Genomic DNA, 23,241 nt, shown 5'->3' on the forward strand with positions numbered 1-23,241 from the left:
ATAGCACAAGAGTGTGAGCCAAAGGGAAAGTCAAAGAGGTCCTACGGAGGTCTGTAGTAAAAGCCACGCACATTTGAAAGTCTTCGAAATCAGGAAACGGTCTGAGCCTGACTGAGGGAGACCGGAAGTGTAATCATTTAGGGGAAGCAAACCCCTAAAGGATGTGAATTAAGGTTCAGGAAGGGAACCCCTGCAAAGTGTTTTGAACTTTTACTTTGAAAGGTCTGAGTGGGACCAACATGAACCTTTGCTTTAAGAGATCTGAGCCTGACAGAGGGGGACCGGCATGAACATTTTGTTGAACTGTGTTTTGAAAGCTGGAAAGAGAGACGTTAACGTGGAAGGCAGGCGGGCCATGATGCACGTTTTGAACTGTCTTTGTGTTAAGAACCTGAGCCAGAGTATGTCATCCTGCCTACGGGGACCGCCTTACTCTGTTCTGTCTAACGTGGGGAGGAGTGCTGACTCAGCCACATTTATTCTTTATATCTGAACACTGATTTTTCTTTGTATAAACATTCTCCTTTACACACTTTTTGCACAAGAGATAGGGAAGGCAATAGGTTTTGTTAGTATGGGCCATTTTTATTTGACCGACTCAACTAGGACTGTTTTATTTATTATATTGATTGTAGAGACTACTTCCATCCTAGTTAGGTATAGTAGGAGTTTTTCCAAACCCAGAAACTTTAATAAAGGTTTTACGAATTGTACCTTTTGTGTCAGTGTCATACTTGTGATATCATGCCTCCGTTACAGTAGGGAAATCCCACCTTAGCATAGGCCAAGTTAGGCCTTTTTCCATCCTGACAGTTACATTAATAATACCATTTGTTTTGAATTCTGAATCTGTTGTCTGTGTCCTTCTTCATGATGCCGTCACAGTACCAGAAGAAAATATGATGAATACAGGGGCCTTGGTCTAGATACAATGGAAGACATGCACCATCCAGAATTTAGTAATATGTGCTATAAGGACATGGGCTCAGTGGGTAAAGCGAGGGCAAATGGGAGCTGTTAGGTTTGCTCCTTAACCTTTCATGCCTCAGGGGCACCCAAAATGTTACATTGAAAAATGTTACTTTGAAAGGTCTGAGTGGGACCAACATGAACCTTTGCTTTAAGAGATCTGAGCCCGACAGAGGGGGACCGGCATGAACATTTTGTTGAACTGTGTTTTGAAAGCTGGAAAGAGAGACGTTAACGTGGAAGGCAGGCGGGCCATGATGCACGTTTTGAACTGTCTTTGTGTTAAGAACCTGAGCCAGAGTATGTCATCCTGCCTACGGGGACCGCCTTACTCCGTTCTGTCTAACGTGGGGAGGAGTGCTGACTCAGCCACATTTATTCTTTATATCTGAACACTGATTTTTCTTTGTATAAACATTCTCCTTTACACACTTTTTGCACAAGAGATAGGGAAGGCAATAGGTTTTGTTAGTATGGGCCATTTTTATTTGACAGACTCAACTAGGACTGTTTTATTTATTATATTGATTGTAGAGACTACTTCCATCCTAGTTAGGTATAGTAGGAGTTTTTCCAAACCCAGAAACTTTAATAAAGGTTTTACGAATTGTACCTTTTGTGTCAGTGTCATACTTGTGATATCATGCCTCCGTTACAGTAGGGAAATCCCACCTTAGCATAGGCCAAGTTAGGCCTTTTTCCATCCTGACAGTTACATTAATAATACCATTTGTTTTGAATTCTGAATCTGTTGTCTGTGTCCTTCTTCATGATGCCGTCACAGTACCAGAAGAAAATATGATGAATACAGGGGCCTTGGTCTAGATACAATGGAAGACATGCACCATCCAGAATTTAGTAATATGTGCTATAAGGACATGGGCTCAGTGGGTAAAGCGAGGGCAAATGGGAGCTGTTAGGTTTGCTCCTTAACCTTTCATGCCTCAGGGGCACCCAAAATGTTACATTGAAAAATGTTACTTTGAAAGGTCTGAGTGGGACCAACATGAACCTTTGCTTTAAGAGATCTGAGCCCGACAGAGGGGGACCGGCATGAACATTTTGTTGAACTGTGTTTTGAAAGCTGGAAAGAGAGACGTTAACGTGGAAGGCAGGCGGGCCATGATGCACGTTTTGAACTGTCTTTGTGTTAAGAACCTGAGCCAGAGTATGTCATCCTGCCTACGGGGACCGCCTTACTCCGTTCTGTCTAACGTGGGGAGGAGTGCTGACTCAGCCACATTTATTCTTTATATCTGAACACTGATTTTTCTTTGTATAAACATTCTCCTTTACACACTTTTTGCACAAGAGATAGGGAAGGCAATAGGTTTTGTTAGTATGGGCCATTTTTATTTGACAGACTCAACTAGGACTGTTTTATTTATTATATTGATTGTAGAGACTACTTCCATCCTAGTTAGGTATAGTAGGAGTTTTTCCAAACCCAGAAACTTTAATAAAGGTTTTACGAATTGTACCTTTTGTGTCAGTGTCATACTTGTGATATCATGCCTCCGTTACAGTAGGGAAATCCCACCTTAGCATAGGCCAAGTTAGGCCTTTTTCCATCCTGACAGTTACATTAATAATACCATTTGTTTTGAATTCTGAATCTGTTGTCTGTGTCCTTCTTCATGATGCCGTCACAGTACCAGAAGAAAATATGATGAATACAGGGGCCTTGGTCTAGATACAATGGAACACATGCACCATCCAGAATTTAGTAATATGTGCTATAAGGACATGGGCTCAGTGGGTAAAGCGAGGGCAAATGGGAGCTGTTAGGTTTGCTCCTTAACCTTCCATGCCTCAGGGGCACCCAAAATGTTACATCATTGTTAGACGCACACTGCTTAGTCCATCTAGTGCTAAGCCGAGTGCGGGGAGCTTGTTCCAGGTGCATGGGATACGACTTGTGCTGATGGATAAAGACAGTGAAAGGTGTGCCAAGAACATTAAAGGCAAGTGGTGTATGCCGCGTCCGCTCATAAAGATAAATGGTGTATTGTTAGTATCTAACCAATGGAAAGGAGCCATTGTCAGCTGCACTGCTGGGAGTCTGTCTTGGTTCGACGAAGAAGTGATATGGGAAGTTAACAACTTGTGCTGTGACATGTGGACGGCACATGTTTCTGAAACAACATGGATCGAGGCAAAAGAAGTTCCAGTGAAGGTGCAAATGCAAGACGAATACCAGGTGTGCTTTGAAGGAGTCGGGACTGTTCCTGTAGGGAATAATAATAAGTGTAACTAGACACTGTATATTCCAGATCTCAAAAAAGGCACTGCAGCACTCATGTATCGACTGTAAAACAAAGCTGAGGTCTTCTTCGCGTCAATATTGTTACCAGGATTACAGGCGGCAGAGTGAATTAAGAGTGAAATGAGGGTGATTAGGTTGATGACACTCCAGAACCGCTACCTCCTGGACATGCTTACAGCCATGGAAGGGGGATGGTGGTTGCAGGACAACAGGACTATTATGTTGCACCTACATACCCCCAAATGATGCAGAAAATGGGTCCTTGGCGCATATCATAGGATCCCTGCAGAAGCTGAAGACGAATATGCAAACTGTGGGTGGAACTGTCTCAGACAATTAGTTCAATAACACGCTCTCATGGGTGCCATTCTGGATGGGAGCACTGGTGAATATATTGGTCGACATTATAGTGCTCCTCTTAGTGATGTTCTGCACTTGCCAGATGATCCTTCGATGCTGCACAATGACCCTTTCCAATAGTGAAATGATGATGGTTATAACTGTGGTAAATAGCGCTCCTCGTGGTACAAAATATTGGCAGGCCCAAACAGACGATCCTAACAAACCCTGCATGGTGAAGGTCAGGTGATGGAGGATGTATTTACCTTATATATACCCCTGAACAGTATGCGCAGGTAGGAGAATGTTTTCGTGATGTATGTCAAGCTTGGGTGCCAAAGGAAGGGACTTGTAGGTATGAGGAAGCACAAAGAATGGCAGCAAAGCTAGTTAATGTAGGATTAACTAAAGGGGGGAATGTTGGGATGCATGCCCAGCTCCCTTCTACCAGCAAGCGGTTCTGATTGAGAGCAATACATTAGTAGTGCATGCACCTAGTGGCATGAGGTTGCAAGGGGGAGGGGAAGGTGTAAAACAGGGACAATAGTGTGTAGAGGTTTGTAGGAAGTGTGGAGTGTGTAGACATTAGGCTTCCCATGCGGCGAAAGTATACTGAACCGCCACCATTTAAGAAGTTAGGCCCAGAGTGGCCAGGACCCCGCACCAGAGCACGATACACATAGGCTTTAGCGGGAATACACTCTCCCATTCCCACTCCCATCTCAGGCGGTAGGCTAGAAGGTCATTTTTATCAAGTAAGACCTAACCCTTTAGTGTTTTCCACTGTAGGCCCATGTAATCTGAATGGAATGTGAACAGCGAAGCGCGGGTAGGGCATCTCCTGTCCCTGAAGGACAATCTCATGAAAGGCAGGGCAGAGATCTGGAGCTGCCAAAATATGTATTCTAGATTGAGAGCACCCATGTCCCCAGACCCACAGTCATTCTGTTTGAACTACCAGATGCCCATGATCCAAACTACTAAATCCCTCAGTGACCCGATTGATTAGTGTGTCCACAACAGGCACCCCAGGGAAAGGGCAGATGCCAAGGGGGGAGCGCAAACAGAATGCCCTGTTATGTGTACTGCGAGGTGCACGGGGTGAGGGCAGAAAATTTAGATCAACGATGGGGAGGCATAGTGGGGGTGCCAGAGTGTCTGGGATCAAAACAAGGCTCCTCGTGTTTCAGAGAAGCTGTCTTGTACTTGAGAGTATCCACTGAGCTTGTGTCTAATTACCAGGTGTGCATCAAGTGGTTGATATGTGAGGAGAGGAGTCTTTTCCATCTAAATGAACCAATTGTGTTTCTAGGGTGTAAAGCCAACAAGGCCAAGGAGCATGTGGAAGAGGATCGACACAAGTAGCTGCAACCAATCATCTAATGGTCGATAAGGGGCCAACATTATGTACATAGGGGCCCTGCCAATGAGAATGAGGAGAGGATACTGTATTTTGTTCGCAACATGAGTGACGCTGCTGTTCTTTGAAAATGCTCTCTTTGCTTTGAATTATCCAATGCACTCCGTGGCAGTAGGGTTTGAATACCCCTGGTGACATGTATTTTTCAGTTTGGAACAAAAACTTTGTTATCCTCGCAAAAGGTGTTCTGAGCATTTTTCCCTAGAGGGTCGTATTTTTTCTTTGTTTGGATGTCAGGAGGTCTGCACACAACACAGGCAAAAGAAAAACACACTTCTTTTTCCATCTTCATGGCACACTGATATTATTCACTTAATCTCCAGCTATTATTTATACAGTCACGTATTTCTTCAACAGGCACACATCTCAACCTCAAGGCGTTGGTGATGGAGCCTAGGACAAAGCATGGCTACGGGAGACCAATGCAGTGGTAGTGGACGCAGTTCAAATAACAATGTTTTACTTAATATGCAATTGCAAAATAAACCAGGAAGAGACAAATAGAGACTAAATTGGGCAATGAAAACAATAACTTACCTCGTGTCTGACAGATCACACTTGTTGCCTGCAATCGCCATGACAATGTTTTCAGGGCCGTGTTCTTTTAATTCCTTTACCCATTTCTTCAACGTATGGAAAGAATCCTGGACAAAATACAGAGATTTATTTTTTTTTTACAAGCTCCAACACATTAGTCTAATCTCATTTGTTGACAGAATATTTGACTGATGACACTATTCTCTACTGAAATACCATTTGTAAAGTAGTTAGTGCAAATGGGTTAAATTTAGAAGAGGCAAGCAAGTAGTGGGGGAATAAAAAAATCACAGGATTGTGAGTACTTGGCTTATTTCCACAGTAGGCTTGGATCGTTTACATGAAATAGTGTTTAAGAAAAAAAGTACTTCAAAGTATTTCTGTATTTAGTTGGACCTTGAGTACAATAACATTCATGCATGGGATATGAATGCTAAAGTATCTTATATCTAGGGTGTTTCCTTTCTCCCATTAATGATTAGAGGCCAGCCATCTCCTCATGCCTGAGATTTCTTTTTGCCATGTAAGGTGAGAGATGCCTCTGGCGGTGAATTTCAGCCAATACATTTTGTTCTAACAAAATTAAAAAAAATCAGTTGAAACCTCTGTCTAAAACCCACAACTTGACAACAGCTTTATCTTTTACTGTTTAATGAAATAAAACGGCCTCTCTTCAGATTTTGCAGTGCAATTAAATGTTGTGGTCTAGGCAGGTTAAGGGACTCTGTACAATTTAAAAAACATTTATTTGGAGGAACATTAATTTATGGTTTGCTAATATATGAGTTTAAACTGGACAGGTTATCCCAGGCCCTGCCTTTTACATTAACATACGTTGCAAAGTTGAAGATAATCAAGTTTCTTTTATTACCTCACAAAAAGGATGGAGAGGAGGCATATTGATGGCTTGCAAGCCCATGGGATGGGGTAAGGGGATCAGGGAGAATGATAGAGACAAGGGGACAACCTGTGTGGCACTGAAGGCCAAATGAAAGACCAAATGTAAAGTGAAGAGGAGGGGCAGAGGACAGATTCTTGCGGGATCCCTATTACAAACGGGTGGCGGTTGTGGTCCCACAGTTCCAATAGACAGAAAGGAACAAGTTACTTACCTGTAACTGTTGTTCTCCAGCATGGGTCTGGCATGGATTCACATGCTCATGAATATTCCCCGTCGTCAGGCTGGGAATCCTCGGTAAAGAAAAAATCAGTTTCAGTTTTGTTTCTGATCTGTCTTTCTCAGTAGTAACCAATGACTGGTTTCTGGGTCATAAGGCCCCCAGCCAATGACTGCCCTCTCCCTAAGACCCGCCTCTGGCAACCATTTTCAGATTTGGTAGCACGCAAAGTGGCAGTATGACCAAGTGAAGAGCCGTAGAGGAGCAGGAGAGAGGGTTTGCATGTGAATCCATGCCAGACCCATGCTGGAGAACAACAGTTACAGGTAAGTAACTTGTTCCTTCTCCAGCATGGGGTCTGGCATGGATTCACATGCTCATGAATATAAGAATACATAGCAGTACACATGCACAACCACGGGAGGTGGCAAGGCTAAACATTAAGCATTGCATAAAACTCAACATTAAGCATCTCTCACCTCCCCACCAGGCTCACCTTAAGCGAACAGGTTGCGCAGCACTGCCTGGCCGACTCTGGACTCCTCCCTGGAATCCCAGTCGACGCAGTAGAATCTCGTGAAGGTGTGCGTCGACCTCCACGTAGCAACCCTTCAGATGTCCAGCAGGGGCACACCAGACAAGAACACTGTGGTAGCAGCTATCGCCCTGGTAGAATGGGCTCTCGGACGGCCGGGCAACGGTCGGTTTGCCAACCGATGACAATGCATGATGCAGCCGTAGAGCCATCTGGAAATGGAAGCCTTCGAGAGACCCTTCCCTTGGTTCACAGGTCCAAAGTTCACAAACAGCTGTGATGTCTTCCGAAAACTCTTCGTTCGGTCCACGTAGAACTTCAGCGCTCTAGCCACATCCAGCGAGTGCAAAGTCCTCTCGGCCGGAGACGAAGGCGACGGGAAGAAAACAGGTAGCACCAAGGGCTCGTTGAGGTGGAAGTCTGACAGCACCTTGGGCATAAACGAGGGGTGCATCCTCAGCACCACCCTCGTGTCGTGAAAAGTCAAGCATGGAGGCTTGCAGGATAGGGCCTGGATTTCTCCCACTCGCCGTGCGGAGGTGATGGCCACAAGAAACGCAGTCTTCCACGACAGGAATTTCAGCAGCGCCGAATGCAGGGGGTCGAATGGCGCCCCCATGAGCCTGGTCAGCACCAGGTTGAGTTCCCACGCCGGGGCAGGGGCCTTCACCGGCGGGAACGATCGGAACAGTCCCTTCATAAATTCCTTCACCAGGCGATGGGACCACAAGGACGCCCGTCCTGTGGTTCTGGTGTACCGGGAGATCGCAGCCAGATGCATCTTGATGGAGGCGTGAGCCAGTCCCGCCTTGGCCAGCGACAGTAGGTACGGCAGCACGTGAGGGGACGTAATCCGTAGAGGGTTAATCTTCTGTGCACGGCACCAGACAGATAACCTCTTCCACTTATGTCCGTAGCACTTGAGAGTTGAGGACACCCTGGCTTTTGCAAGGACCTCTCTGCAGTCAGCCGGGATATGGTACCCTCCAAACTCTAGCGCTGCAGGAGCCAGGCCTGCAAGTTCAGCGTCTCCGGGTCGTGATGAAGTATGGCGCCTCCTTCTCTGGAGAGAAGATCCGCATCCGCCAGCTGCTTGACTGGTGGGGACGCTGAAAAGTCTAGAAGGTCCGGGAACCAGATCTGCCTCGGCCACGCCGGTGCGACCAGGATCATCCTGCACCGGGACCTCTTCAGCTGCTTGACGAGTCGGAGCAGCAACGGCAACCGAGGGAATGCATAAAGGAACAGGCCTTCCCAGGGGAACGAGAAAGCATCGCCCATGCTCCTCGGCTCGAGGAACCTGCTGGCGAACCTCTGGCACTTGGAGTTCGTCGCTGTCGCGAACAGGTCGATCTGGGGTTTTCCCCCTCGTCGGAAGATTCGATCCACTTGATCCTGACGTAGTTTCCACTCGTGGCACGAGCGCAGCTCCCTGCTGAGTGAGTCAGCAATAGTGTTTTTTATCCCTGCCAGATGAAAGGGCACCAGAAACATCCCTTGGGCGACGGCCCAATGCCACAGATCCTGGGCTTCCTTGGAGAGGGCTGGGGATCTGGTTCCTCCCTGCTTCCGGATCTAGAACATCGTGGTGGTGTTGTCGGTGAAGATTCTCACCACCTTGCCCTTGAGGGACGGGAGAAAGGACCTGAGGGCCCAGAACACTGCACGGAGCTCCAGGATGTTGATGTGGAGCGTCTTCTCCTCCGGGAGCCAGAGGCCTCTCGCGTGAAGTTCTTCGGTGTGCGCTCCCCACCCTTCCAGGGAGGCATCTGTCGTCACTGTAATCTGGTGGGATGGGGTCTGAAAGTCTGTGCCCGCCGCCAGATGAGCGTGGGTGCCCCACCACCGGATCGCTCGTCGGAAATTCTCGTTGAGCGAGATCCTGTCCTCGAAGCTACCCGTCGCTTGGATCCAGCGGGAGTTGAGGAACTCTTGCAGAGGGCGCATCCGAAGCCTGCACAGGCGCACGAGATATATGCAGGAGGACATCATCCCGAGGAGGGACTTGATGGACCTCACCCTGGCCACGTCTGTGGCCAGCAGGCGCTGCACCTTGCCCAGGATGGCCTTCGTCCTTTCTTCCGACAGTGAGGCCAGGCGCGCCACTGTGTCGAGCTTTGCTCCCAGAAACAGTGCGACTTGTGACGGGACCAGGTGGGATTTGGGAAAGTTGATGGAGAATCCCAGGTCCAAGAGCAGCTGGACGGTCTTCGCTGTGTGATCCACGGCGGGCTCTCTTGTCCCTGCTCGGACGAGCCAGTCGTCCAGGCAGGGGTAGACGTGGATCCCCTGCAGGCGCAGCCGTGCCGCCACCGGTGCGAGGCACTTGGTGAACACCCTGGGTGCTGACTTCAATCTGAACGGGAGGGCCTTGAACTGGTAGTGCCGTCCTTGGACCACGAACCTGAGGAACATTCAGTGACCTTTCAGAATGGGGATGTGGAAGTACGCATCCTCCAAATCCAACGACGACAGGAAATCGCCCTCCTCCAGCTGTCCCAGCACGTGCTGGAGGGTGACCATCCGGAATGTCTGTGCCTTGATGTATTTGTTCAGCCGTCGCAGGTCCAGGATGGGGCGCCATCCTCCTGTCTTCTTTTTTACTAGGAAGTACCTTGAGTATACTCCGGAGCCCCGGAGCCTCTACGGGATAAGCTCGATGGCACCTTTTCTGAGCAACGCCCTCACCTCCAAGAGTAGTTGAGGGACGCGACCACGGGTGGAATGCGGGGGCACTTTTTTAGAAATTTGAGGGCGTGCCCCCGGCCAGGGTGTCCAGCACCCAACTGCGGGTGGAGGTGGACTCCCACATGCTGACGAACTTCGCCAGCCGGCCTCCCACCAGGGTGCTTCGGTGGGGGCCCGACCCCGCTGTCAGTTCAATCTTGCTTGGCGGACGCCCTGCCGCCTTCGCCTCCCTGGCGACGACGGCAGGGTCCCCCTGACTTGCCTCGTTCTCTATAGGCTTCCTGCGACGAGGAGCGGGCCGCTTGGCGGTACGTAGAGGAGCCACCGCCGAATCCCTTGGAGGCACTCTGCTTGCCTCCAGCACTCCAAAAGGACGGCCTTTGTTGCCGGAGGACACCTAGGGCCCTAGCAGTCTCTGTGTCCACCTTGATGGCTTGGAGGGACTCATCCACCGTTTTCCCAAACAGGTTGTTCCCATCGAACGGCATGTCCAGCACCTTGGCTTGCACATCCTGGCGGAAATCCGTCGCCTTGAGCCAACCTCGTCGTCTAAGGCAAACGCTGTTGCCTAGCTGGCGGAAACCGTTGTCGGCAATGTCTGTTGCCACCGTAATGGCGTGGTCCGACACCACTTCGCCTTCTTGCAAGATCTCCAGGGCCTCGGCCCTCTTGTCATCCGGTAGGAAGTCCAACAGGGGGCGATCTTGAACCATAACTCACTGTTGTAGCGGGCCACGATTGCAAGGGCGTTGGCTGCCTGAATCGTTGTTGCCACCTACGAGATAACTTGTCGTCCCATTGCGTCCAGCTTCTTCCCTTCGCCGTCCGGCAGGGAAGTTGACGTTGAGACCGACGCCCCACCCGGTTTCTTCTTGGCCGCTGCTGAGACGACTGAGTCTGGGGTAGGTTGTGCCCTAAGGCACAGAGGGGCCGCGTCGGGGACCCGGTACTTCTTCTCATACCGATCCTTCTTGGCAGGCGTCATAGAAGGGTTCTTGAGAAGGGTGAGACCCTCGTCCCAGATGTCATCCAGCAGAGGCACAGCGAGGACTGACTTCCTCCTGGCCTCGCGCCATTGGTAAAGGAAACCTTCCTTCTTCTTCTCCTCGGGGCAGAGCTGAAAAAGCTCGGATGCCCTGGCGATCATTGCGTGGAAAGATCCGATCTCATCGGACGGGGAGGCCCGGGCTGGTGACGGGAGCTCCGTCCCGTCGTCACCGCCGTCGTCGTAGGTACCCGTCGTGGCCGTGTCTGTTCCCGTGTCATCCCCAGGGACGGGGGACGTGGGTAAAGGCTGAGCAGGCCGCGAGGGCTGAGAAAGTGGGGTTGGGTGGATCTGTCTTCTCTCGTTCGGGGGGCTTCCCACCGGGACCGGCTCTGGTTCCTCCGCCGGACCTGGTACCGGGTCCTCTGTCGGTGGTAAGGGCAATCTCGTCCTTATCTCTGAACATAAGGATTGTATCACCAACAAAATGGCCACTGAGTTATCCTGCGGCTCCGGAAGAGACGGGAGCGACAGCTGACTAGGACCCTCGCCAGTGCCGCCGTCACTTTCATCGTCACCCTCGTCAGGATCCCTCTCGTGGGGATTGGCCTCCTCGACGCCCTCGTCGAGGCCCTCTAGGACTTCTGCCAACTCCTCCTCAGATGTTGTGTCCACAATGGCCACTGCCCCCCCTCTTTTTCCGCCGGGGTCATCACGGGGATCTTTTCGATAGGTCTGAAAGGGGCTTCCCTCTGCGAAGGCAGGGAGACTCTGGGCCCCGACGTCGCCTCCACTGGTGTAGCCTCCAGAGGCTGCGCCAGGGCCGCTGCGACTCCCTCGATAGAGGCCTTGGCCGGGTGAATCAATGCCTTCACCGCCTTCGGTGTGTTTGATGCCTTCACCTTGGGGGGAGGTTCACCGCCTCGCTCCCCCTCGGATGAATCCTTCGAGATCGACCGCTGCCTCTCCAGAGGCTTACCCGGGTTCTCGGATTTCCTCTTCCCCGAACCAGAGCGTTGACTCGTGGTTGATGGTGCCGGGGAAGGCGCGCCCTGACTGGCAGCCGAAGAGCCCGACCGTTCGGCGCTCCCGGTGCCCGCGGACTCGCAGTGCTTTGCCTACTGTTCGGCCCCCGTCGCCCGGGCGCCCTCACAGGACTTAGAAGACCGCTCAGACTTCTTCTTCTTCTCACATGACGCACTCCTTCCTTCCAGCCAGTTGGAGAGACGAAGGTATCGGTCCCTGAAGGTCCGTTCTGACATGTTCCTGCAAAACCCACAGTCCTTCTCCACGTGCGTTTTGTCCTCATGAAGGCAGTAGAGACATTTCGAATGCTCGTCCTCCTTGAACACATTCTGTAGCTGGCATCCAGGGCAGACCCTGAACAGACCCTGAAGGGCGTCGAGCTTCTTTTCTCCTGGGCCATGTTCGGGTAGGCCGCAGAAACTTCTGGAATCCTCCAAGAAGCGTAACTCGACAAAATCTTCACCCTTGAGGGGCATACAAAAATCCGACACGGATCCCCGTAAATCGGATGTAGAGACGGTGGAGCTTGAGGCTCTATTTGACCGAAAAATGAGAAATTCTCTTTGAAAAAGCGCGAAAACACAGCAAAAGCTCGAGAGCTAAGCACGAGGACTCCCAACACTTGAGCGTGCGGTAAAAATCTGAAGATGGCAGCCAGAGGCGGGGCTTATGGAGAGGGCAGTCATTGGCTAGGGGCAGTATGACCCAGAGACCAGTGATTGGTTACTATTGAGAAAGACAGATCAGAAACAAAACTGATACTGATTTTTTCTTTACCGAGGATTCCCAGCCTGACGGGGAATATTCATGAGCATGTGAATCCATGCCAGACCCCATGCTGGAGAAAGCAGTGATCACCCAGGTAGGAGACCACATAAACTAGGACTGTGCCATGAAAGCTAAGCAGTGAATCTGAGTGACGGAGAGGTGACCAGCTGTGTCAAGGTGTGGCAGATCTATCAAAGAACATGCCACTAAAGAACATTTTTTAAGAATGTAATTAGGTTTGTCAGGATGGGGATAAACTCTCATGGTGACTGAGGTTTACCTACACAAAACAGGGATTGCCTCTTTGGGACTGTTCTGAATTAACAGTAAGAAGATGGGGTAAATAAAGTGCCTGGGGATTTCTTTTCACAGGAATAATGGTCTTCCCCAGCTTATCTAAATAGAACACAGTCACAGGTATATAGCTCCCAGCTGCTTCTTGTCTCATCTTACAGTGTAAGGGCTATAATGTCCAGCTCCTTCTTTGTCACAGGTCTTATTCATAGGGCAATAGCACCCCGCTCACTATTTGCAGTCCGCACAGGGTGTTCTTGCCTGGTTCATTTCCCCCAGATGCCCAGGCTATAGAGTTCATTTTAAGGGAAATACTGCCCTTCCTATTACTGAAGGATAAGGTGCCCTTCTCACCTTTCCCACAATTGGGGACCTCTCACCCCTTTCTACACTATATGAGTTATGGTGCCCTTATTCATAATGGGTGTAGTGTGCTTCCCACTGCTAGCAAGGGAGTCGATACTTTTGCACCAGCATGCCTTGTAGCTCTTGTAAGGATCCTGTAGAGTGTCTAATTCCTCAGACAGTCTCTGGGCTTGTTTCACAGAACTGTGGTCCTTACCTTCAACCACCTTAAGACTGTTCCCAGCCCAGTGGCAGCTCCAAGGTTCAAGGCCCACTCTTTCTTTCCTTGGACTGTACTGGTTTCTCCCTCCACAGCTTCAATGAAACAGTTCCCTTCTCGAACATTCTTTTCTCCCCACACCTGCCACTTCCATAACTTCCACCTCTTCTACCTTACTCGTATGACCTTTTATAGATATACCTAAAGGCTCTTTGTTCTTTCGCAGTGTGATTGGCCTGCCATAATACTGGTATGTATAGAGCCTTACATTGGTTAGGTCGTCTGTTTGGATGGCTGGATCCCGGGAATGTGTCTCGTTAAAATAATAAAAAGGCTTAGCAGCCTTGTGCCTTTGTAATGGGTGGACGTCCAGAACACTCACCAGTTCTGACTCAATACCATAATAAGTTCACCTTATCCTGGTATGTTTGTACCAAAGAGAAAGCAAACAAGGATTAGCGGTTTGACTGCACCTATAAAATGGGGACCATGGTTTCCCAAAATAATCAGCCTTTCTTCAGGACTGTGGTCCTTCCCTCTCTCTCAGCAGTATGGTCCTGCCTTCTTGGTGGCAAACAGTCGCTCATATGGGCCTCATTACGAGTATGGCGGTATGTGGTAAAATTGGTGTACCTCTGTTACCGCCAAGTTTACTACATCAAATTATGAGGTTAGGCCTGGAGTGGAGGATTTACCTCAAGGAAAATCCTGGAGGTAAATTCTCCCACTCATCGTTGAAAAATTGGCAGAATGACAGCGGCGGAAATTCCGCCAGGGATATTCTGCCAGAAAAGACCATTGAGGCCAATGGACTCAAAATAAATGGGGACTTAAACCGCCACCACCGCTTGTAATCTGGCAGTAATTCCAACGGACCAAATGGCGGAAATGGTAATTCAGTTGGACGGTATTCCAGCAGATTTACTGCTGGGATACCGCCCAACTCATGATGAGGCCTAGTGTTTGGAATGTATAGTGTCCCACAATTCTTCCTAGCACTTCGCACAATATTTATTGGTAATTCTTGATAGTGTTAGGGTATGGCACTGTCCTTCTAGACTTTCCCACCTGCCCAGCACCATTGGGTCTTCTGACCGGATCTGGCTTGAGGCAGTTGTAAATATACAAACATTTCAGCGGTTATAAGGCTTCACCCTCCCAATGGTGGTAAGCAATCTTCCTTGTCTAGCCAGTAGGGTCTTTGGTTGTTGTCTTAAGACCATGCACCATAGTATGATCTTCCTAAGAAAAGGTGCGCTGGGAACTGCCTTATGCTACCTCTCTCTTACTCCTTCCACCTGTGTAATCATGTCCTGTCTCCCTTCCCATCCTCTATGATCTCTACCATGCGCCTCCTTTCCTGGTTTGTATAACTTCTTCCCTTTCACCTCTTCGACTTCACTTTATCTTGTCCCCATCTGCTCTCCTCTTAAGAGTCCCACTCCTCACTGTACTGCCATACGCTCTTCTCTTCTGTGTTCTGCCACACTCTCTACTTCTCGTTCCCTTCTCCTGCTCTTCTCTTTCCACCTTCTTTCTTCTCCAACATACTTCCTCCTTCCTCCCGTCATTCTCCACCCCTTCTCTTCTTCCCTCTTATCTCCACCTTCTCTTCGCATTTCTCTATGCACCAACTTATCTGTCTCTTTTTCTCCTTCACCTCCTCCTCTCGTCTTGCTATTTTCTCTCTGTCTCCTCCACTCCTTGTTTCCCTTCTCTGCCTCATCCTTGCAATACCACCATGCTGCATTCTGCACTGGCACCTCCAAACTTCTAACTCTCACACCTCCTTTCTTCAACATCTCCCTTTTATAGACACAGAGACTGGGCCAGTGTGTGTAACTACCCGAGTGTGATTTGTGATTGGGTTTGACCTATGCAAACTACTGCTTCTTCTGATGAGTGCAGATGTAGCCCTACTAGCTGAGCGCGCCATTTTGAAATCATTTAACCAGCATATTTTGCTTCTGCAAAATCCTGAGCAGACCACTGCCTTTTCTTTCTGAGCTACATATCTGTTACTCTTCCATGTTAGCGTGACAGAGAAATATGTGAGACTCCACAAGCAGGGTCTGCGGTTCTCCACACGAGCAACACGTTCAAACCTCTGTCTCTTCTCAAATCAGTCTTCCTTGCTTGTATTGTGTGGCTCAAGGGTTTTAGAGTTAGCATGGCTTGCCTTACACACAAGACTGGGGAGCCTGCGGCATCCACCATTTACCTTCTCCATCCTAGACCCATCCCCTATCCTCCAACATGTGACTTAGTGTTGTATTAACTACATACGATGGGGACTGTAAATCGTTTCTAAGCCAGAAAGTGTATTAGCTGAAATTAATTTCTATGAGAGCACCAGTGATTCCAGCTTCTGAAACTCCAAGACTTGACTTTATACATGCTGAACATTCTACATTACAATACAGTAATACTTAATTGGCATGACTAATGGATTTAGAAATATTGACAAGGCCTTTGTGCAGATTTACTGGTACAGTACAATTATAGTTTACATGCAAGCCCCTGAGCATAAGATTGTGTTTTTGCAGAGCAGTATTCTACTACTTGTGATACTGTCACGTGGCAAAGACCAGGAATCCATAAGCATTAACACGGGTGACTCTTACAGTATGCGACAAGCCTGTGCAAAAGATTTTAAAGCGGTAAGCAGATCACGTTATCTAAGGCTGCCTACAGAATGCAAACAAGAGACAGCCAGCATTGGCCAAGAAGCATTCTGTAATTCACTTTTTCTGGCCTGCCTTTTTTTTAATCCTAATTAAATTGCGATATCAAATGTACCCCATGGCAATGGAAACACATTGTATCCAGGATCACACGCCTAATCGCCTCCAGATGACGTAGCCATGCCCCGTTTAAGCCCTAGCTTAATCATCTTTTTCTCTTTACGTTTATACTTGCAAAAGAAGAGTAAAAGAGACAAATGGCCATCTCTAGTTTCTGAATGAAAAGTCTCCAGTGTACTGCTTTATTTAGCAATTTCTTAATTTAAGTGCATAAACTGGCCTGGGCATTCCTCAAACATCCCTCCCTTTCTTCTACTGAATGACCTACTTAACAAAGCCTACATTTTTAAACTAAAAGTGCATTATTGAGGTATGCCTCGTAAGCCATATTTCCCTATACTGAATGAATAAATACATTTACTATCCAGATTGTCATGTCCTAAACTGGTCTATGTTATGTGGATACGGCTTATGGCAGTAACAAAATTACTGCCACTTTACGGCTACTTTCCCGCACTGCCAAACTGAAGTCTTCCACTTCATTTGCAAAAAATAGGCAGATTTACTGCAACAGAATTACCGCTATTAAAATGGGTATTAACACCACTTTACCATCACTCATAATACAGTGGTAAATTCGCTGGACAGAGTAGCAGTAATGCTCAAAATGTTTGCCAGCAATTCTGCCAAAAAAATGAAGCTAAATATCTTTAACGTAGGAACATCTACTGTGACCTGGATCTTATTTAGTTACGACGCAACACAAAGAAGTTCAATATTTGTGTTGGGACCTGAAAACATGGGCAGCCCACCTTAAGGAGAGAACCACCTTAAGGGAAGAAGAGGGAAGTCAAGGAGAAGGTAAATGGTGGATGGAGGGGAGGAAGAGGAGGAGCTGGTAGAGCCTGGGTCCAGAAACCTATAGAGGGAATAAATGAAGGTTGCAGATGGTGTGCAGGGCCCAGGCCCCTGGAGCTCCAGCAAGGTGAGGCCAAGCAGGTCACAACAACTGAGCAGGTCACAACAACTGGCGACGAGCCGCCACGTTCCATTCGGTGCAACAACCCAGGACTAATCACTGGTGTAGGTACCAAGAAGCAACATGGACCAGAGAGGGAATCGCTGTCAAGACAGCGAGTGCATCCGGACCAGAAAGGGTGCTAACAAGGTGAGCTGGCAGACCCAATCTGTGTGAAAGAAGGGATGCACCACAGGACCCACACCGAAGAGGCTCGCAAGTGAGGAGGACGGGACCGGCTCTGCAACACCACACCAGAGCGCCAACGAACGAGCACCAAGCACGCTGACCAGCGCATGTGAGGAAGAGGACAGGAGAAGGAGACATTTGCACCCCAGCGGTGAGGAGGCCCGCTACACCACTGCAAGGGAAGAGCGGGCAGAGGCGAAGGAGACAAGCCAGTACGCGTACCATCCAGCCCACGTGTGACCAACTACGCTTGCACCAGCACATGCTGCGTATGACACGTGGAGGTTGCGCATAACAAGTTGCAGCTGCGTTTTACACGCAGCTAGAGAAAAAACAAAAAAGAGGAAAAAAAGAAAGGAAGATGAGCAGCCAAGGCCACGACCCTGGGACACACACCTTCCACTAAACCAACAGGGATGTGCTCCGCCCATAGAACATCGCAGGGACCACTCTCATGCCAAACAGCCCAGCAGACCAAGGGAGGTGACAACCACTCATGCATGTGCACACCATAAACAGCACATGCTCACCAATTGGCCCCAAAAGCACAGTCCATGAAACAACGGGACAAATAAATGGAGTAAGCCCACCGCAAGCACAACCGACACAGGAAGGTGAAGTAAACAAAAATATGAAATCAAGGGAGCACACACAAATAATCCAAAGGATAGAAAATAAACGAACAGCAGAAGGATAAGACCCGTAGAGGAAACTACAATTATGACGCCAGTGGGGCTCAAAAGATTAGGAGAAGGAAAGTGCAAATACCAAAGTGCACCGCAGAGAGGGACTGTAGCTGGGACACGTCACACCTACCAGGACACAACGATAAGAGCCACCCACACTCCGAAACAATATGGCAGGAAGCAACGAAATTGGAAGTAAGACCAATAGATGAAAGAGAGGCAGAAACGTAATCTGCATGCGAAGGGGGAGATATTGAGGACCCTGAGGTAATAAGAAGGCTGAGAAGGCGAACGGAATGGTGACAAGAGAGACTGCCCAAGGAGTGGCCACAGGAGAGACTGCCCAAAGAGGGGGCCACAGAAGAGAATCCCCAAGACGAGGGCCGGAAGAGGTACCAAACAAAGGAGGAGGAAAGAGCCCCTGCCGCTGTCAAAAAAGACGCCCCAAGCCGTTCGACGGCACCCGTGTGCCCGAGGCAGAACCAGGACTGCTGGAGGCGAGTGTAACTAAGGGTGAGGAGGACCCAAAGATGCTGTATAAGGGAAGGTGAGCCGCCGGGGAAGACGAGTAACCCTGCGAGAGAGCCGGTGAAAGAGGAGACCGACCCGAGCAGGAGAAGTGGACAGAGGTGAGGAAGAACAAACGCAGCGTTGGAGCTGGCACAGAGAAGCAGCGCCCGGCGCTAACCACCAAGCACAGGAGGTTTAATCAACAAAGTGAGCCACCAGTAAGGAACCAGAGCACAGGCCAGGAACAATAGTTAGCAGGACACAACAATGCCTGCGCAGAAAGTCGACCGGAGACTGGGCATGAGGCAGTCACCCACAGAGACTCCCACTATCAAGCCATGGAGACCAACAAGACAAGAGATTTCAAGGAAGCCCATCCACACCAACAAAGCAGTAAAAGCAAGAGCACCCACAAACACAACAGGCCAGAGAAAGCACAGACAATGCGCCACATGGAAGAAAAGAGAGAGGGGGCAAGACTCCGCACAAGCACACCCAAAACACGGAACAACCAGCTACCAATCAAGCATGCCCAATTGAGTGGGCAGACAAATTGTGGGCGACACCCAAACCCATGGCCACCCCCGCCTGGTAAAGTACCATCATTACCGAGTGACGTTGAAGCGACAAAGTCCAAGACAAGAATGGAAGCCCATCAGGATGAACGTGAAAGTTCAGTAAGGCACATCAGCATACGCCACAGCACGCCCAAGCCAATGGGGGAAGAAGGGCTGGACAACAAGTGTCCCCCATACACCTTTGGGAAAAGGCTGGACTGTAGAAGCAGCACTCCTGAATCTGACTGTGACAAGAATTCCCCTCCGGAGTGCAAAACACGATGCCACCAAGGGAAGGTCATAACAAGACTATTACGTGGAAGAACAGAGCACCACACAGAGTAGCAGAACACATCATGACCGCAGTTCCTCAACAGGTGCTCCCCGCCAGGGGTAACACTCTACCCACCGAGGACAAGCAACCCGAACAGAATAAGGGACGGGTGGGGTGGCAGCATGCGTCTAGGACCGCAGGCAGGGAGGAGGGGGCACGCACTGCTCAGAATAACAGACAAAATGGGGAAAGTAGACTGTGGGGAAAGTGCAGGCAAACACCTGGTCCTCCCAGCAGAATACTGGACCACAACATCCCCCGTAGACAACACAGCCACCGCCGCTGATCAGCGATCCCCCAAGCAGGAGCAAGAGGCAAGAGCAGGCCCCAGTTACCAAGAAGGCCACGTGCAGCACAGGCAGGTGTATCAAAGACACCATCGGTCTAAAAGAGGTGCCAGCAAGTCTAATGGGCCAAAGTCACTAACAGCCACCATGGCGCTTAGAGGGATGCCATTGACCTCGACTACACAACCAGCCAAACAGCACGCCTCAGGCCGGTGCCAGCACAAGTCCTGCAACACAGACTGCCTCCTCTCCAACTGCCATGATGCCAGGTGACAAAAGAGCAGCCCCTGACACCTCAGTCTACGACTATGATGAAACCCTGGATTATCACTACGACCAAAGCACAGGGCAATTCTATGACACAAGCCTCCAACATGACTACAACTCGCCGACTGCACAGCATGTGCACTGTGGGGGGGTGGGAAATAAACCTATCTCCCAGCTTCAAAAGAATCGCCTACAACAGCGGCACCCGAAGGGGGCGGCCGCCGGTGCAAAGGATGAGGGAAACAGAAAAGAGAAACACCTAAGCAGAGTTGCCAAATAAATGGGGCACGGGGCTAAGAGTTTGAAGAGATAGGAAAAGACCCAAAGAACGACTGATATTGCCCCCCAAGGACGGAGAGATGAGGAGATCAGCAACAACAAATGCCAGCGGCGGCTGGGTTGAAGGAAAGGGCGCACAGGCTGAAGGGCTGCGAACGATGCCAAAGAGGACAATGCTAAAGGGAACAAGACCACGTTGATTTCCCACGACGGCCTCCAGAACGCAGCAGAAGAAAGATCACCCTCTACAAAGATGATAAGCAATGTGTGGTGTTCGGACCTGAAAACATGGCCAGCCCTCCGTAAGGAGAGAATCACCTTAAGGGAAGAAGAGGGAAGACAAGGACAAGTTGAGGGGGGAGGAAGAGGTGGGGGTGGTAGAGCCCGGGTCCAGAAACCTGTAGAGGGAATAAAGAAAGGTTGCAGATCTTCGTGTGTGTATGTACATGGTGTGCAGGGCCCAGACCCCTGGAGCTCCAGCGAGGTGAGCCCAAACAGGTCACAACAATTTGCAAAATGTGAGTATGTTTTTTGAGAACCAAGACAGCTGTATATCCAATTTGAAGGAGCCTCGTGCCCCTTTTGGCAAGTACACGCAAGACACATTACAACTCAAGAATGAAGGCGGGAGACTTCATTTTCTCAGTTACATCACCTGACACATTAATGGATTAACAATTAATTGTGCTTGGAAATGCAGGGTTGCTTATGTAAGACCTAGTGATTACTATCACATCTATTCCTTATACGTTACCTTTTTGGTGATGTCATACACAATAACGGCTGCTGCTGACCCTCGGTAATACATTGGCGCCAACGAGTGGAACTGTTAAAAACAAAAGATCCATTTTTTATTCCTGCATTAAGTTTATAGTAACTTCCATATATTATTGCATTATTATTATTTATATTTTGATTGTAGTTTTATAGTTTTATAGTTATAGTTCTGTAGCAGTGCACACTAGGAGCCAGGGCTGGACAGCTTTGAAATCCCAAGGTGACACAGATTTCTTACAAGGGTACTGTATGTGGCATATTGGTTCAGCATGCCATTCTAAGAAGCTGTACACTAACTGGTTAATTTCTGCCAATTCAGTTGCATGTTGCTTCTGGATCTCTGCATTTATTCCATTGTAGATATTGGAGAGAAAACCAGAAAACCAGAAACAAAGTCTTCTCTTGACCTTTATCCACCAACATTCTGCGTTGGTGTGCAAGGAGGATGCTCCCCATTGAGATTGATTACACCCCCTCCTTACATGGAAAAAGCCATCAATGCTCCTCACAGTTTCAGATGTCAACTGTAACTGGGGTGGACTGCTGTGCTCTACATCAATATCAGAAGGTGTAAGAGGGATCGGGGCATTACCTCTTAGCAGGGGTCATTGCCAAGGCCAGTAGTAAAGATAGAAAAAGTCATCCAGTTGCTGATGTAAAGCAATGTATTTCTCTCTTGATGCAGTGCAGACTTACAACGATAATACTGACAAGCCAGAGAGAGACCCACCATTGTCTTATGACCCAGGCATGGTAGGGATCTTGGCTGCACCTTTGGAATCTCTTGCACAATCACCAAGCCAATACCTACCTAAGAGGGCCCTTGCATTTTGAACATCTTGCTTTAAGATTAACCTGGTCAAGGTATTGAAATATGGGATAGTTCCAGACACTCAAGATGGCAGAGAAGAGCTAGGATGAAGCACAAAGTAGAATCATGGGATCCAAACCCTGCCCACCCTGCCCCCAAGAGTACTCCACTGTGTGGGGAATGAGCATGTGGCAGAGCGTCGATGAAGTACAGTTGAAGCACAAGAAGAGTTAATAAAGGCAAGATAGATAGGAAGAGGTTCTGTTCAGCACAATCATGCAATGAAACCTTGAGGAGGCGAGTCAAAGTGGGATGGTGGGCAGTAGTGCCAGGGCCCTCAGAGAGGAAGGCAGCAAGAAAACTTTTAGAGACTCCGTCCCAGTTTTCAGCTCCAACATAGCTAAACTTGTGGGGGCAAGTGCAGACATGTGACTGAGCAGGATGGTGTCATCATCCAAGGAAGAAACAGAGGAGATTTCAAGAAAGTAGGAAATCATGACAGAAGTGTGGAGACACTTCAACTCCAAAACTGTGAGTGACCCGGAAGAGGGCCCAGAGATTCCTTTGGGGATTTTGAGAGACTTTTAAAGACGTGAGCATGAACAGTCCTGTTTAGTGTTTTTGAGTTTCATTACATTTTCGTTGCCCAATTTTTTAAGTCTCCCCATTAAGCCTCTTTATGACTATTTTTGTGGTGGTTTGCCTTTTCTGAAGTTTCAGGCACATTTCTCAATGGAACACTGATGGGCAATATTTTGAATATTGTCCTTGCTTGTAGACATGCGAGACATACAAAATGCAAAACATTTTCTCTGCGTGCAACAAATGTATTCATATGTTATAATTCATGGGAACTGTGAGAAAGAATATAAACCACAAATGAAGAACTGATGGTACATGGCGCTCTCTATTGATGATTACAGTAACTGCACTCTTCAATCAGTTTTATTCACTCAAATCACGTTGAATTATTATCTGAAATCGCTCAATGCATTTGCCTGCCAATCTAAAGAAGAAGTCTGCCCTTGTGGGAAGTTCTTTCAAGACGAACCAGAGGGGCACTCTGCCAAAAATCCTGGAAAGCATATGTGTTCACCTAATAATCTGCCCAGAGAGAGGATGCTGTCCAAAAATTCCCTATAAATGTCCATGCAGCCCCTTTAAGAGAGAAAAAGGCATTTAGCTGACAGCCTAAACGGGAGGCTGTAATGGTGGGTCAGACTTTCAAGAAAACTGACTAACAAGGAAAGGAGACACTGGGCCTGATCACGA

The 23,241-nt window shown here is 48.7% G+C and overlaps 1 protein-coding gene across 1 annotated transcript in view; it reads right to left on the reverse strand.

The window, feature by feature from the left end:
• Positions 1 to 23,241, reverse strand: part of RAB31 (RAB31, member RAS oncogene family) — a 629,885-nt gene that overhangs the window by 137,662 nt on the left and 468,982 nt on the right. The window contains exons 4-5 of the mRNA XM_069613379.1: positions 21,136 to 21,207; positions 5,532 to 5,638 (exon numbers count right to left, since the gene is read on the reverse strand). Coding sequence (XP_069469480.1) covers positions 5,532 to 5,638; positions 21,136 to 21,207 — 179 coding nt within the window. The remainder of the gene's footprint in view (positions 1 to 5,531; positions 5,639 to 21,135; positions 21,208 to 23,241) is intronic.

Source organism: Ambystoma mexicanum, chromosome 5p, assembly GCF_040938575.1.
Source record: "Ambystoma mexicanum isolate Mex_15411 chromosome 5p, UKY_AmexF1_1, whole genome shotgun sequence".
In the NCBI taxonomy this organism is placed as follows: Eukaryota; Metazoa; Chordata; class Amphibia; order Caudata; family Ambystomatidae; genus Ambystoma; species Ambystoma mexicanum.